A 16,968-nucleotide genomic window follows, 5' to 3' on the forward strand; every position below is an offset into this window, starting at 1 on the left:
CTGGGATTACAGGCTTGAGCCACCGTGCCCGGCCTTTCTTTATACTTTTCTGTATTTTCAAATATTTTGTAACAAGTCAAGAAAAAATTTTAACTGTAGCCCTAAACTCCAGATCCATTTGGCATAAATTAAAAATTATGTACAAAATCAAAATCGATGCTTGGCCTTAAGTTTCACTGTTGTGGTACTTGGATGAAAATGAGTAGAAATTCAGTGACTCAATGAAAATAAATGACAAATGCTAAACATACACACAAAACAAAACAAAAAAGCTAATTAAGGAGTTACAATAAAAATCTTTATTTAGGTTTGGTCAGTACAGGTAAGATATATTGGAGTCACAGAGCAATATGCATTAACAGGATACAACAGTTCATAAAAACTGAGTAACTATGCACACAAATTTCTTAAACATTCAGTCACCTAAAGAGAAAATGCACAGATGTATGGTGGAAAAAACTGTATCTAACACTGAAACTACTACAGGACTCCAGCAATGAGTCCAACTTTTAGTGATAAAAAACTACTGTACTGGGCAAACTTGGCAGTCATAAACCCACATCTATTCTAACAAGTCTGAATGGTGCACAAGTACAGTAACAGCATGATAAGAATGCCCTTACACAGCACAGGTTCTAAACAGACATAGATTTATACAGACATCATTGTGTTAATAGTTTAAGGAAAAATTTTCATTTACAGTTTCACATGAACTCATATAAAAATAACTTGACCCTACACAAAATGTCCTTTTAGCAACATTCAAAGTAATTAACTGTTACAATTTCCAAAGTGGCAGAGGTATTGAAGCAAAACAAAACAAACCCAAAGAGAAACCAAACAAAAAGAACCAAAACGTACACCCACGAAAAGGCAAATTGTGACAAAAGTATGCATTAATTTTCTGGACAGTATCCTCTCCCAAAATAAATGACACTGTATAAAAATTTGCTGAAAAAATGTTACAAAACAGAACCCTGTACATTTACACTTGAGTCCAAGCCATTCTGAACATGGCGGGAACCCACAGTTCGGTTACCTTTCCCACTCACTGCTTTCTCCTCTTGAGGGTCATGATTGGAGTCTGTGTCATTTGATTGGTGTGTGAGAGAGTTTTCACTGCCCGTGGGAGAGTCTACACTTTCATACCCCGCACTGAGTTGATTTACGTAACCACTACCTCCTCTGCCAGTTCTTTCCTCTGAGCTGTTGGAGGCCTTATTACCATTCCCTGGAGAAGACGGAAAGTCATCTTCAGTTGTGTTCCCCTCCCTGTGAAATCCAGACCCAGACGTCCTCTGGCGGGAGGAGCTACCATTACTTGGTCCGTTTGTCAGACGACTGCAGTCTTTACTTGTGGCCTCTGACTGTTCTACAGGTTCAGAAGCTGTAGTCCTGCTGGTACTTGGGGCAGAGGCCTGAGACTGCTGCTGGTACTGAGCCAACTGCTGGCGTGTCTCCTTCAGCTGCTGCTGTAGAACTAGAATGGTACTCTGCATACCCTCTACTTCTTCGTCAAGCTGGATGATGAAGTCATTCAGTTCTGTGCAAAGGAGAGTTAAAACAACTTTAATATCTCTTATGACATTGAAAAATGTTTCTTCAGTGCCTGCCACAAAGCAAGGCAGTCAACAAATGCTTGCTAAGTAAACAAATACAATACTAAAATCACACTACATTTATACATTTTGCTTGGAATCTTAAAGTATGTTTACTTAGGAGAAGTCAGATACTTAATATACAGTTGGCCCTCCACATTCACGGGTCCTGCATCTGTGAATTCAACCAACTGTAGAAGGAAAATATTTGAGGAAAAAAACTGAGTCTGTAGTGAACATGCACAGATTTTTTTTTATCCCCCAAACAATACAGTAGAGTAACTACTTACATAGCAGTTACACTGTATTAGGTACTGTTAAGTAATCTAGAGATGGCTTAAATGTACACAGGTTTCTTTTCTTTTCATGTTTTTATTTTTATTTTTTTGAGATGGAGTCTCACTCTGTCACCCAGCCTGCAGAGCAGTGGCACAGTCTTGGCTCACTGCAACTTTCGCCTCCTGGGTACAAGTAATTCTCCTGCCTCAGCCTCCCAAGTAGTTGGGATTACAGATGTGTGTCACCACACCTGGCTAATTTTTTTTGTTATTTTTAGTAGATGGGGTTTCACCATGTTGGCCATGGTTTGAGAAGGCACGTCTCAAACTGCTGACCTCATGATCCACCCGTCTTGGCTGGGATTACAGGCATAAGCCACCACGTCCGGCCCAATGTACATAGGTTTGTATGTAAATATGACATTGTTTTATATGAAGGGCTTATCTGTTGGAGGTCCTGACACCAATCCACCATGGATACCGAGGGACGACTTTATTAAGCAACCAAGTTAAATTGTTTCAATCCATCTTGCCATACACCCGATTACAGCTTCTAAAGTTTGATTTACGTTTACCTATGGGGCCAACTATGGCCAGTCCCCTTACTGCTGACCCTCCTAGCCAGTGTCTTAGTTCCATAGCAGGTCTAGCCCTTAAGGACAGTGTGGTCCTCTATTAATACTCCAAAGAGGCCCATGTTCTCAACTAAGGACTGTTACACATATAAGGACAAGTCACAGGAAATAATTCCTGATGATTTTGAAAAGGTAAGTAGTTTAGAAGAAATTACTTGGTTACTAATCATCCTTGCAATTAATCATCAGAGATACTAATTTTCAATTTAAAATTTCAAAGAATTTAGGTATTTTCCTTATTAATAATGCACCTTACAAAGAGGAGAAACAGGACAGATGCACTACACTTGCACTAAAAAGAATGGAGGCTGACAAAGTTTTGTTTATGTCAGCAAATTTAAAGAGTAAATCACTTATTCACTAATAAAACCATCACAGGTACAATCAACTATATTACTTTCAGATCGCTGAAAACTGCCGAATATTTCTAAGATTTACACTTAACTAAAAATGGTTAAAGATATATCCCTTTTCAAACACTGAATACAAATTTGTTCATCTTGTTAAGTAACAGAACAACCTTTTATCTTTTACCAAATCCTACCTCCACTAAAAACAAAAACGTAAGAAGTTTTGAACAATTAAGAATGAGGTTGGAGAAAAACACATTAAAATTATGTGGCTTCGTCTGCTGACTCAGCTAAAAATGTTTTATTCACAATAATTATTCACAATAATATACAATCATAGGCAGAGGTTAACAGTGTACAGAATCTAACCTGTAATATTTATGACTGGCAGTTTTAAAGCCAGTGCAAAATTAAGAGAACTTTTCAAAAAAACCCCTTACCATCCTGACTGCTTTTAAGCTCCTCACTATATTTCTTCTGTAAAGCCAACTCTGCTTCAAGTTGTGCAATACGTCCCTGGGACAGCTGCCTTCCAAGCTCTTGATTTTCCTGGATAAGCATTCGACACTTCGCCATTAACTTTTTCCCTGTTTGGCTGCAAAGGAAAGAGCCATCTATCACAAAATGAAGACAAAACTCTCTATAACCTTCTTTGCTTACAATTATTACAGTGATAGATCTAACACATACAAACATAACTATATCACAGCAGATGCTGCCCCATAATTACCATCTTCTTTTCTGGGACACATCCATCTTCTGCATTTCAGTATTTTGCCAATACAGCAGCAAAAATAAACACTAAACAAAAAGTGTCCAAACAGCTACACCTTGTTTCTCTTACATCAATAATTCTAAAATCCACCTATTTTCATCTCAAATTATCATTTGAAATGGAAACAGAGCCAGTTATTTAACATATGCCTTGGCTACACCAATATTATTATACTAAAGTATCTAGTGCTTTATCAAAAGTTCTTGAAAAGGTACATGCAACATCAATCACAAACGCTTCTCTTCTATATGAAAATCAGTACCCATAAATAAAAATGAATGAGAGTGTATTTATTCTTGCTAGAAAAACATTTAATAAGGATTTTCCTTAATAGGAAGTCCTCCAGTGTGGGCAACACAGTGAGACCCCAACGCTACAAAATTAAATAAAAAAAAAAAACTGGCCAGGCACACATGCTTGTAGTGCCAGCCTGTGCGAAGTCTGAGGTGGGAGGACTGCTTAAGCTCAAGTGGTTGACACTGTGAACATGCCTGTATTCCAGCCCGGGAAAGAGATCCTGTCTCAAAAACGAGGAGGAGAGAGGGAAGTTTTCTGGTACATACATCTTCCACAACTCTCAAGAATATATGAATATATCTATTATGTCAATTGAGGCATGTTCAGCAATTATAATTTTTTAAGACTTAAGACTTTATTGACAGAAAAGATCATCCTTTTGACACAAAAATATGATCAGTGGCCACGTATCACAATTCAAATATGTGAGTATCTGCCAATATAGGAGTGCCACACTTTCCACAAATTAGTTTCTAAATGCTAGTGCAACATACTACAGAACCTACGTGAACATACACAGCAATTGCAAAAATGTAATGAAAAGCTCAAATTTTTCTCAATAAAATTTTATTGCTTTTCTTTAAGCTGTAGCAATAAAAGAAATTACTTTTTTTTTTTTTTTTTTTGAGACAGAGTTTCTCGCTCTTGTTGCCCAGTCTGGAGTGCAATGGCGCGATCTCGGCTCACCGCAACCTCCGCCTCCTGGGTTCAGGCAATTCTCCTGCCTCAGCCTCCTGAGTAGCTGGGATTACAGGCACATGCCACTATGCCCAACTAATTTTTTTTAGTATTTCTAGTAGAGACGGGGTTTCACCATGTTGACCAGGATGGTCTCGATCTCTTGACCTCGTGATCCACCTGCCTCAGCCTCCCAAAGTGCTGGGATTACAGGCTTGAGCCACCGTGCCCGGCTTGTTTCTTCTTATAATCATTTATGAAGACAAAAAGACAAAAGAAATGATCACTTTTAAAAGAATCTAAGTAAATAATTGTTATCTTTACCTTTGAGATTTGGATAAAGACAGTATGACATTCTTGTCCTTGTGGGTAAGCCCAGAATGGCCTTATTGGCTAAAACATTTTTTTTTTTTTTTTTTTTTTTTTTTGAGACGGAGTTTCGCTCTTGTTACCCAGGCTGGAGTGCAATGGTGTGATCTCGGCTCACCGCAACCTCTGCCTCCTGGGTTCAGGCAATTCTCCTGCCTCAGCCTCCTGAGTAGCTGGGATTACAGGCACGCGCTACCATGCCCAGCTAATGTTTTGTATTTTTAGTAGAGACGGGGTTTCACCATGTTGACCAGGATGGTCTCGATCTCTTGACCTCATGATCCACCCGCCTCAGCCTCCCAAAGTGCTGGGATTACAGGCTTGAGCCACCGCGCCCGGCTGGCTAAAACATTTTTTAAATTCTAGTCTTTCCTCCTTCTGGTGAGGCTTTCACTTGCCTGATACATTACTTCAGTATTCCTTAGAACTTTAAAAATGGAAGCAATTCGTAAAGAAGTATCATTCTTTGAAGAAGTGTTACAGTTCTTTTACCTACAACATAATTTCTTTTTTGAGATGGGAGTCTCACTGTGTTGCCCAGGCTGGAGTGCCATAGTGTGATCTTAGCTCACTGGAGTCTTGACCTCCCCAGGCTCAGGTGATCCTTCCACCTCAGCCTCCAGAGTAGCTGGGACTATAGGTGTGCACCACCACCACCAGCTAATTTTTCGATTTTTAGTAGAGATGGGGTTTCACCAATGTTGTCCAGGCTGGTCCCAAATTCCTAAGCTCAAGTGATCTGCCTACCTCAGCCTTCCAAAGTGTTCAGATTACAGGCATCAGCCACTGTGCCTGGCCGCATGTTTTCTAACCTAATGTAATTCAAGGAAAAGTTTGTAATTAAGCTTCTTTACACAAAATATGTGAACAGTTAAACCTGGTTTACTACTGTTCAGAGGAGCCCAAGGTGAAAGCCACCAGTGAGCATGAGGTAAGGGGTTCATCCTTTGATATCACTGTTATTAGCTGGTGTTCTTGTTCATTGCTACTGTAGCTCCAGATTTCCATCATTTCCCATCAGCACTGTCAGGTTTTAGCCTCCACTGAACACCCACTTAGAAATTAAACAGTGAGAAAATGAGAGATGCAGGATTATCAAAAACAATGGAATTCCTTCCACTTTACTACCTATGCTCTCAAAACTGTCTTCCTGCAAAGTGTATATATTTCATTGGTGTTTACAACTAGCCTGAAAACCCTTATTATGTAATTTTTAAAGAGTAGAAAAAAAGACAACTGTAAGATACATTAATTTATGACCTGACTTAACCATATTAATTTGTGACCTGACCTAACCCCATATAAAAATGTCACAAATTCTAATGCAAAAAAGGTTTCATTTGAAAGCCATATCTTTTAGAAATAAATTGCTAAGCTCATCTGTCACATTTAAAACTAGTCATCACTAAAATAAATTTTAACAAAATCAGTTTGGAAAAAAAAAATTTAATTACAAGTAATTTTTTTGAAATAATTTTTTTAAATTATAAACAAAAAACCCCATTCCTAAAATCAATTAATCCACAAACATAATGGAAAGCACTTTAAAAGATGTACCTCTAAACACTCTTTAAAATGTGTGCATCCTCACATGAATGAAACATTTTAACTTAAGTGGACAGGTTAATTTAGGGAATCTTTCTTGCTCAAAATTAAAACAGAAAAACAGTAAAGTGAAGACACACACACATGCGCACGCGTGCACACGCACACACCTCAAAGCAAAATCCATTCCACTATTGGAAATATTTCAGACAGGTGATTGCCTGAGCCATTATTTGTTTCAAATTAGTGATGTATTTATAGTACTTGATATACTCTGGCTTACAGCCAATTTTACATGAAAAAATCCATTTAGAAGTGATTCAAATAAATTATGGTACCTTAATATAATGGAAATACACTGCGAAACCATTAAAAATGTAGTAGTCTAGATATACTAAAAAACGGAAAAATGCCGAAGAGACTAAGTGAAAAAAACAAGGTGCAAGTCATCTGTGTTTATGGTATGATCACATTTGTTTAAAACAATATACATAAAATGACTGTATATGCATAGAAATAATCATGATGATATCCAAGAAAAGTAACAGCAGCTACTGCTCCTGGAGAACAGAATGGGATGTCAAGGTCACATCCAGGAGTCACACTCACTTTTCATCTTCAACTTTCTCTACATAATTTCAATTTTACACACAAGCATGTATTATCTTATTAATTAGAAGAGAAAATTTTAACAATGACAAGGAAAAAACCATAGAACTCATGACTGTTATCTAAGTGGCGAAGAAAGATGCCCACTAAATTTGAGTACATGTTATACATTTTATGAATTACTTCTTGACCTACTAAAAAGACACTTAGGCCATTTCTACTGTGATCTTAAATGGCATAAAATATATACAAAAGCCTTAATGCAAGCACATAAGCTAGTTTCAAACAGATCTGGTTACTTACCCTCCAACCCTCACAAATAGTGAGAATTTTAGAAGCAGATTTCTTGCTGAAAAAGTCACACAAACCACTTCTTCAACCCACCCTCTGCCCCACAATCAGTTCCCTAAAGCACAAACATACAAGATACTTACAATTGATTTGAATGATAAAGAGAGAACTTAAGTCACCCTTGTTAAAACTGCACTTAAACGTTGGGACAAGCTGGAACATTTATCTTCCACTCATCTTAGACTCCATTATCACCAAGCGAAAATTTGAATTGGTGACTTATAGAATGATCTGACGGAAAAAATTCACCTCCAGGATTGGATGGAAGCATGAAGAAAATAATGCCTCATTTATCTAAATGATTAAATGAATTTGCTAGAAATGATCACTATACCTTTTTTCAATTCACAGAATGTCTTACTTAGGCCAGCCCACAGTTCCAACACATTATCTTCTGGCAGGCACCCTGTGAAGCTGTCCCACGTTACTTTCTACTGCAATACCCTGGGACAAAGCGTCATAAAAGTAACAAGTGTCAAGTCTCCTTGTCTTTTATGATATCAAATGGGATAAAGTAGGTCTTTTAAAAATGAGGCACAGCGCCTTTTCCTTCACTTTGAAGAGCACAGCAACAGTATTTCCAAAATCAATCTGCTCTCCACAGTGCCCCCCCAAATTAAACTGTTAAAGAGTACAACAAAATCATCATAATATTCTTTGAACTTAAAAAAAAAAACAACTATTTCAAGGCACATTTAATTTAATATCAAGAGTGCAATACAAAAGGCCCAAATACAATGAAGGAACACATTCCCCCATTAACACCAACGACAACGCTCTTTTAAACATGTGCCTGTTGAATGGAATGGGGATTTCATAAAATTCACTAAAAAAATAATGCAGTGAGTCTCATCACAGCTAACATCCTTATACAATCTAGTTGTGAAATGAATGTTTATAATGCTTCAAACAATTTAAACCTGAAGTTTGATACCACACCTTCATGTTTTGTACAGTCCTCAGTAAGATTATCTACAGTTTTTGCAATCATTCAAGGAACAAACCATTGAATAAAACCACATTGATTTAAGGCTCAATCAAGTACTATAGAGCCCCAAACTAAATGGTTAAATATATGTGCTACTTGTACGGACATCTATTGATTCTCTCATGACTATTAAAAGTTGGTTCTCAGCAAATAAACCCTTTAAAGGCAAAATTCACCTCATTTGAGTTTTGACCCAGAAGTTCAACAACAATCATGAAGTCCACAGTCTTATTGGCAAAACTGATATGCAGTGTCTCTAAGTCACTGTGCTCAAGGTTAAGAGCGATGCATATTCCATTTTTACATTTTACTGGAATTTTACATGTTCAATTCATGACTTAAAATCTCTAGGTTTTCATTCCTTCAAACTGTCTGAAGACACAGTGTGCCACAGACTTAAGACTTCTGTTTCTCCCTCTATTTTCTTCAAACAGAAACATTTCTCAAGTGTCTACATGTTCTAGAAGGGGAATTTTTCGGAGGTGGCCACTTCTTCGGAATAGTCCGACGCCATCAGGCCTCTGAAGCAAGGGGAAGGGGAAGAGAAAAAGCTGAAACACAAGGTTCATCTGGTAAGTTTTACATTAACCATTACAAGCTGGACAGTGTAAGAATGTGGCTTTTTTTTTTTTTTTGGCTCAAAAAGTCTGAGTCTTGGTGTGGAAACGAGTACTTGGCTGTCCCACCACAGCTTTCTCGTAGTGGGACTGTCAGGGAAGTCTTGACTGGGGAGTATGATTTGTTTACCTATCAGGCGTAAACTTCCAGGCACTCAGTTCATTTTGGGCTTGTTCCAGTTTGTCTTTAGTCTGTTCCAGTTCACCTTTCATTTTTAGGAAAAACAAGTTGATCGCTGGGTCTACCATTGTTGATCTCAGTTGGGCAACGCTCGGCTGCTGGACTTGCTTGAGGTACTGGATTTGAGTCTGTACAAATCAAAAGAAACAATTACGACCAAATCAAAGGAAAAATACATAAGAAGATGGGGAAAACTCCCTCCTTCACTTGACTTACTAACTCCCTCATTAAGCTCCTTCCCTCTTTGATCCTGAAATTCTCTAGAAAAATCTTTAAACTTTTAAAAGTAAAAATTAAAAACTATTTGATGAACACACTAATTAGCCTGACCTGATCGCTATATATTGTATGTATTGAAACATCACTATGTAGTAGTCCTTGAATATGTACAATTACTATCTGTCAATTAAAAAAATATTTATTTAAGGTTATTCATGTAGGAATTGAGGCCATTTGATAACATCTCCAAATCCAGGACTTAACTTTAAAATGGCTACATACATTTTACTTTACAATCCAAACATTACCCAAAACAGACAAAACTCAATGTTATATTTTTACTAAAACTGCTGACAACCCATTGGAAAAAAAGCGAAGTTTAAAATATTAATTACCTAACAGTTAATGACGTCTTTTGGTTTGCTTATTTTAAATTTTGCCTATGAAAATTATTCTATGTAAAGTCCCCTAAAAATACATCAGATATGAGATTTTAACTTAAAATACACATTTGCAGTGCTAAAAGAAAAAAACATACAGTACTTACATCTACATGAATTGCCATTACAACTTATAAAAGCAAAACTCTATAGGGCCTTAAGCCAAAATAAAGTATAATTCTTACTTTTATTCCCTTCTGAGTAGATTTGAATTATAAAATTATAAAGCTGGAAAGTAACTAACCCAGGCATCCCCAAACTTTTTACACAGGGGGCCAGTTCACTGTCCCTCAGACCGTTGGAGGGCCGCCACATACTGTGCTCCTCTCACTGACCACCAATGAAAGAGGTGCTCCTTCCTGAACTGCGGCGAGGGGGCCGGATAAATGGCCTCGAGGGCTGCATGCGACCCTCGGGCCGTAGTTTGGGGATGCCTGAACTAACCTAATCCAAACTGCTTATTTTGAGATTAAATAACCCAACTGTTTAGTTCAGTGCCATAGCTGGGACTAGAATTCTAGTTCTCTGGCCTTCTGATTCCCAGTCTAGAGCTTTTTCCACCATACCAGAACCCTTCTACTTACATATGAAACCTTCAATTTCGACTTCAGTTGTACTATTTACTAGCACACTAAAAACATATTTCTAAAATATGAAATACAGTTATTAGTGTTAAATTCACCATTTTAGTCATACTCAAAGTAGATCTGGCCCAAGTTCTAGCTCCACACTAAGGCTTAAACAGGATTACAGTTAAAATTTCCTAATATAAATTTAGTAAAAGGAACAAACATACTAGGTAAATTGGGACTGTATTTAATTTGCTTCACTGAGCGAACAAAAATAGTATTTTTTGAATAAAAAAGTACAACTATATAGTCAATGTGAAGCCAGCTGCTAAGATAACAAAGCAAGAATACACCATGTCTTACAGTGGACTCAATGTACTGATAAGTCTACAACATTGAGACTCAGTTACTATTTATGTTTACAAAGACCCAACAGTCAACATTTTCAATCATGAAAAGAGAGGTGAACTCTGACTAGAATAAATTCCACGTGCTAGAGATGAGAACACTGGGTAAAGTGTTTTCAAAGTTAGCTTTATTCCTAAATCTATTTTGATTGGCAAAAGACTAAACGAAAAATAGAAAACCCACTGAGGTAAACAAAAATGATAGATTTTACTTACCAACAAAATACAGAGTTAAGAATATAGTAACTATTTATGCGGCTAACTTATGCCTTACACTCACAACTGACTACTACTGATGTACTTGGCAAAGACTGTATGTAAACAAATACGCCATTATTATTAAAAGATCAAACAGGTAAGTTAGTAGGCTGGGCAAACAAAAGATCTACAGAAACAAACAGACTCCTGAAATACCAAGGGTAAAAGCAGCAGCACTGTTTTAAAGGATAGGTACTGGCCAGGCATGGTGGCTCACAAGGTCAGGAGCTCAAGACCAGCCTGGCCAAGATGGTGAAACCCCATCTCTACTAAAAATACAAAAAATTAGCTGGGCATGATGGTGGGCACCTGTAATCCCAGCTACTTGGGACACTGAGGCAGAGAACTGCTCGAACCTGGGAGGTGGAGGTTGCAGTGAGCTGAGATCGAGCCACTACACTCCAGCCTGGGAGACAGAATAAGTCTCCATCTCAAAATAAATAAATGAAAAGTAAATAGATAAAGGACAGGTACCTAATACAAACCTTTCCATGTTTTTTCAATCTCAAGGGGGTAAGAAAACCTCCTTCTCAGAGCCAATCTTTTCAACCAATGCTTAACCTATTCCCTCCTACCTCCTCTAGTACATAACTCCCATTCTTTCTACCCTTTAAATTCGGTTTCTCACGATTTCCACTTAACAGTTTCTCTAGAGCAGGGGTATCCAATCTTTTGACTTCCTTGGCCAACAGCCTCTTAACTGCCAAATCTAACGAACAATTTAAAATTCCTATTATATAGAACTTTATGTATGCCTTTGTTTTAATCACTTTATTTTTGGGCGTGAGGAAGGAATGCTGGATTTCCTCAATTTTCCTAATACCACACTCTGCTCTTCTTTTAAAATTTGATCTTTGTAGGCTCTTTCCTAGTAGCATCACTACTTAACTAGTCAAACAAGACAAACCTGAGAGCTATTTGTGATTCTTCCCTAAATTTTTTCATTCCTTCCACAACAGCATCCAAACTAAAAAAGTCCTATTGATTTGCGCCTCCAAAACACCTATTCTGTCCTGCCTGCTCCCTGTTGCCAGTGGCTTCATTTATCTCATCTGGACTATTTTAATAGACTCACAATTGGTTTTCTTGCTTAAAGTCCTGTTCCACTCACATTCATCTTTCATACTCAAGCCAAAGTGATCTACTTAAAATGTAAATCTAAATCTGATCCATCATACACATCTCTTGCTCAAAAATTCTTCAGTGGCTCCATCTCTCCTAGAATACCCAAGATTCTGATCTCATCTTTTTTCACTGTCACCTGAAACTTTATCCTAATCTGCCATATATAATCGTGCCTTTTCTTGTGATTTTGCTCCTGCTGCCCTGCCCTGCCTGCAAAACCTCACTTGTATTATAATTGGAAGAACAGGAAGTTGTTCAGCTGGCCTGTGCAGGTGACAGCTGTTTAAAAAAAAAAAAAAAAAAAAGGCTGTAAAAAGTTAGGTTCCATTACAGTTGAAATAACCATGAGGTATCACCAAAGGCCTTCATCAGACATGATATTATCAAAACTGCCAGTGTATATAGGACAGCTGGAGAATCAGAGGTGCATGAATAGCACACATTGTGTAGGCAAGTACTTAGTTCCTCAACTAAGACGTCCAGAGTAGGAATCAGTAAGAGAAAGGAATTCAAGACATTCTGGTCCTGTGAGACAGTACCATCAACATCATCTATTCAACTATATTTCCCAAGTGTTATGTTAGCAGTCTAAAGGTAAGATTCATTTTTTGTGAAAAGGGAAATTTGTTAAAACATTCATTAGTAAGTATGGAGAAAAAAGTATCAGTGGTAGTGAGAATTACAATAAACTGACAGGAACAAAAGGACAAAATGTGGTGATAAGGTAGAGAAAATGGTAATGGGCCAGGTGTGATGGCTCACAACTACAATCCCAACAGTTTTGGGAGGCCAAGGAGGGAGAACTGACTAAGGACAGGAGTTCAAGACCAGCCTGGGCAATGTAGGGAAGACCACATCTCTACAAAAAATTAGAAAATCAGTTGGGCTTGGTGGCACGTGCCTGTAGTCCCAGTTACTCAGGAAGCTGAAGTGAGCTGTGATTACACCACTGCACTCCGGCCTGGATGAGAGAGAGACTCTGTCCCAGGTAAAGAAAATAAAAAGAAAGAAAGAAAATGATAAAAGCCAGCGTTTAGAAAAGTAAAACATGAAAAAGTCAATCAGAAAAAAGGGAAAGATGAGTAAATGGGTACTTATGTGGAAATTTAAACAATATCTGTTTAAATCAAGGAACAGGACTGCACCCATAGATTTTTGGTGTATCTCCTGTGACCAGAATTACTACCTTAGAAGATTATAGTAACACATTAGAAGACTTCTTTTTTTTTGAGACAGGGTTTCGCTCTTGTTACCCAGGCTGGAGTGCAATGGCGCGATCTCGGCTCACCGCAACCTCCGCCTCCTGGGTTCAGGCAATTCTCCTGCCTCAGCCTCCTGAGTATCTGGGATTACAGGCACGCGCCACCATGCCCAGCTAATTTTTTGCACCTTTAGTAGAGACAGGGTTTCACCATGTTGACCAGGATGGTCTCGATCTCTTGACCTCGTGATCCACCCGCCTCGGCCTCCCAAAGTGCTGGGATTACAGGCTTGAGCCACCGAGCCCGGCTACATTAGACTTCTATATGTATCAAATGAATGGAGAATACACAAAGAATTGAAGAAACATTGATATTTTAAAATCAGAAACAAAGATATAGCTGTCTCTAATTGTTTTGTATAATTACACTGTAAGGTCGAATCTAAACTACCAGAACTGGATGATCAATTACTAGATTTCAGATCTATGCAGACACAGTAAACACTACACAGTACACATCAAAGTTCTAACATTTAAAAGGAGACACTGAAGAAGTTGCTGACACTAGGAAAAACAGTTCAGAGGGAACAAGAGAGCAGAGATAAAGAAACCAGATGGCTTTCCTAGCCAGTGAAACATAAAGCATTAAGGAGCAAATGCTCTTTTATTGATTATACCCTCAGACACCAAGGATCTGAAAAATGTCTGGAAGTGATAAACATTCATAAAGCATGAAAATTTAAACAAACAAACAAAAACAACTTAAAACTTTTGCCTTATTGGCCACAAAAAAAATTTTAGTCTAAATGAAGAATCTTTATCAAAATTTTCATCTAGTATACTTAAAGCTCAAAGTGTATACACCTATAAAAAATACGGTCTCATAGTCCATTAAGTATTTAAAATCAACATGTAATAATGCTAACTAAAAACTAATTCCTCAACTAAAGACTTATACAACTTGACATACTTACAGTACACTCTTGCATCTCTTGTTCCTTGGTTGCTAGTCGCATTACAAGGATGTTTTCCCTGCGTGCAGACTCCTGCTGTTGCTGCTTTAGTTTTTCTTCGGACTCTCTTAGGCCAGTTACATCATTAGCTGACGATTTAAAAATATATATATAAATACGATTTTAAGATCAAGTTCTAAATACCTCTGTTAAGAACAATAAAAACTAGGGTCAAAAATTTCCTCAAGTCTTTACTTTCTGTCCTAACTCCCTTTATAAAAGGGAAATTTTTCCTGGTCATGAGAGCTTCTTTAGAAGGTAATGGTGTCACAGTGCTCTACGACTACTAACTGAATTATGTTTTTATAGTTTCATCTGTTCGCAACAGAAGACATAAAACATCTGTTTGAGGGCCGGGCGCGCTGGCTCAAGCCTGTAATCCCAGCACTTTGGGAGGCCGAGACGGGTGGATCACGAGGTCAAGAGATCGAGACCATCCCGGTCAACATAGTGAAACCCCGTCTCTACTAAAAATACAAAAAATTAGCTGGGCATGGTGGCGTGTGCCTGTAATCCCAGCTACTCAGGAGGCTGAGGCAGGAGAATTGCCTGAACCCAGGAGGCAGAGGTTGCCGTGAGCCGAGATCGTGCCATTGCACTCCAGCCTGGGTAACGAGAGCGAAACTCCGTCTCAAAAAAACAAAACAAAACAAAACAAAAAACCAAAAAACAAAAAAAACCATCTGTTTGTGTTATACAGTATTCATAAAATCCTGATTACTATGTTTTAACCTATTTAATATAAAAATGCCAGCTGAGCACAGTGGCTCACACCTGTAATCCCAGCACTTTGGGAGGCTGAGGTGGGTGGATCACCTGGGGTCAGGAGTTTGAGACCAGCCTAACCATTATGGTGAAATACCATCTGTACTAAAAATACAGATTAGCCAGATATGGTGGTGCATGCCTGTAATCCCAGCTACTACTTGGGAGACTGAGGCAGACGAATCACTTGAACCTGGGAGGCAGAGGCTGCAGTGAGCCTACACTGCATCACTGCACTCCAGCCTGGGCAACAGCATGAGACTCTGTCGCAAAAAAATAAAAAATAAAAATGGTAGTAACCGCTGGACAATTAGTATTTTAAACTCGAGGCAGGATCTTATTGTGTTACCCAGCAGGAGTGCAGTGGCACAATCACAGCTCACTGCAGCCTTGATTTCCCGGGCTCAAGTAATCCTCCTGACCCATTTTAAAATTTAATTTAATTAATTTATTTTGTAGAGACAAGGTCTCTCTGTGTTGCCTATGTTCTCAACTCCTGGACTCAAGTGATCCTCCCACCTTGGCCTCCCAAAGTGCTGGGATTATAGGTGTGAGCCACTGTGCCCAGCCTTACACTTTCATAATGTTCATGACTTCTATGGATTATAACATAGTCATGTAAAATCGGAATTTCAGGGTATAAACTCTGACGTTAGACAATAATATATATTCGTTTTCATACTTGACAGTATGTGATTCAAACAGTAAAAAGTGAGACTGAAATGCTTTAAAATGACAAACTCTTGATATTTTCAGCAGATTTGAAAAAATATGTAAATAGATATTACACATAATTAAGTTATATATACTCATTTAAGCTGTCATAAATCTGTTACTGGTTGCTTCTATTTATTTCCCTTCTAGACTAAACTCATGCTTCAAGTCATACTCCTATGTAGGAGGGGCTTGGGACAAGTAAGAAAAGTTTCAAGTAGTTCTGAGTTACCGTTATCTATCCTCAGAACCTTGCATATAATTTTGCTAAGTTATGCCATTATATGAGTATTACATGTCGGACTTTTCTATTCATCTTTGTATTTTCTTGCACCAAACACAGTGCCTATGTATAGTTCTTATAATAAAACACTTGAGAAAAATTAGTCGCTTTAATAAAATCAGTTATCCTTTTGATTGGAACAACAATCAAAAGAAGATTATTCAGTCTTTTAGGAAGCTAAAACTCAAACTTACAGTTAAGATCTGTGTACTTGCCCTCCAAAGCTTGTACATATGCTTCATATTGTTTCCATCTAATAAAAAAACAAAATAAAACCATACATTAGTTACAGTGAGATAGCTTTTACTTAAACAAAAAAACTAGAAGATCACATGTATAAATTTGCAGATTTAAGTTAATACTGAGCATTCTGCTGGACAATTTTTAATTTTGAGATTGTTTTAATTTTAAATCCAGTTTTTGTTGTTTTTTTTTTGAGACGGAGTTTCGCTCTTGTTACCCAGGCTGGAGTGCAATGGCGCGATCTCGGCTCACCGCAACCTCCGCCTCCTGGGTTCAGGCAATTCTCCTGCCTCAGCCTCCTGAGTAGCTGGGATTCCAGGCACGTGCCACCATGCCCAGCTAATTTTTTGTATTTTTAGTAGAGACGGGGTTTCACCATGTTGACCAGGATGGTCTCGATCTCTCGACCTCGTGATCCACCCGCCTCGGCCTCCCAAAGTGCTGGGATTACAGGCTTGAG

General features: G+C 38.1%; 1 protein-coding gene across 5 annotated transcripts in view; it reads right to left on the reverse strand.

Moving 5' to 3' along the window:
• Positions 1-276: 276 nt before the first annotated feature.
• The window catches only part of WTAP (WT1 associated protein), a 32,876-nt gene continuing 16,184 nt past the window's right edge, over positions 277-16,968 (reverse strand). For 3 of the 5 annotated variants that reach the window (XM_074397182.1, XM_039465874.2, XM_039465877.2), the window contains exons 4-8: positions 16,460-16,518; positions 14,465-14,592; positions 9,221-9,399; positions 3,302-3,456; positions 277-1,543 (exon numbers count right to left, since the gene is read on the reverse strand). In XM_074397182.1, the coding sequence (XP_074253283.1) occupies positions 963-1,543; positions 3,302-3,456; positions 9,221-9,399; positions 14,465-14,592; positions 16,460-16,518 (1,102 nt within the window). In that variant the 3' untranslated portion in view covers positions 277-962. Of the gene's footprint in view, positions 1,544-3,301; positions 3,457-5,969; positions 8,995-9,220; positions 9,400-14,464; positions 14,593-16,459; positions 16,519-16,968 lie in introns of those variants that run through there. The other 2 variants (XM_039465882.2, XM_039465888.2) reach the window with 1 other exon arrangement.

This window comes from Saimiri boliviensis, chromosome 4, assembly GCF_048565385.1.
Source record: "Saimiri boliviensis isolate mSaiBol1 chromosome 4, mSaiBol1.pri, whole genome shotgun sequence".
Taxonomy (NCBI): domain Eukaryota; kingdom Metazoa; phylum Chordata; class Mammalia; order Primates; family Cebidae; genus Saimiri; species Saimiri boliviensis.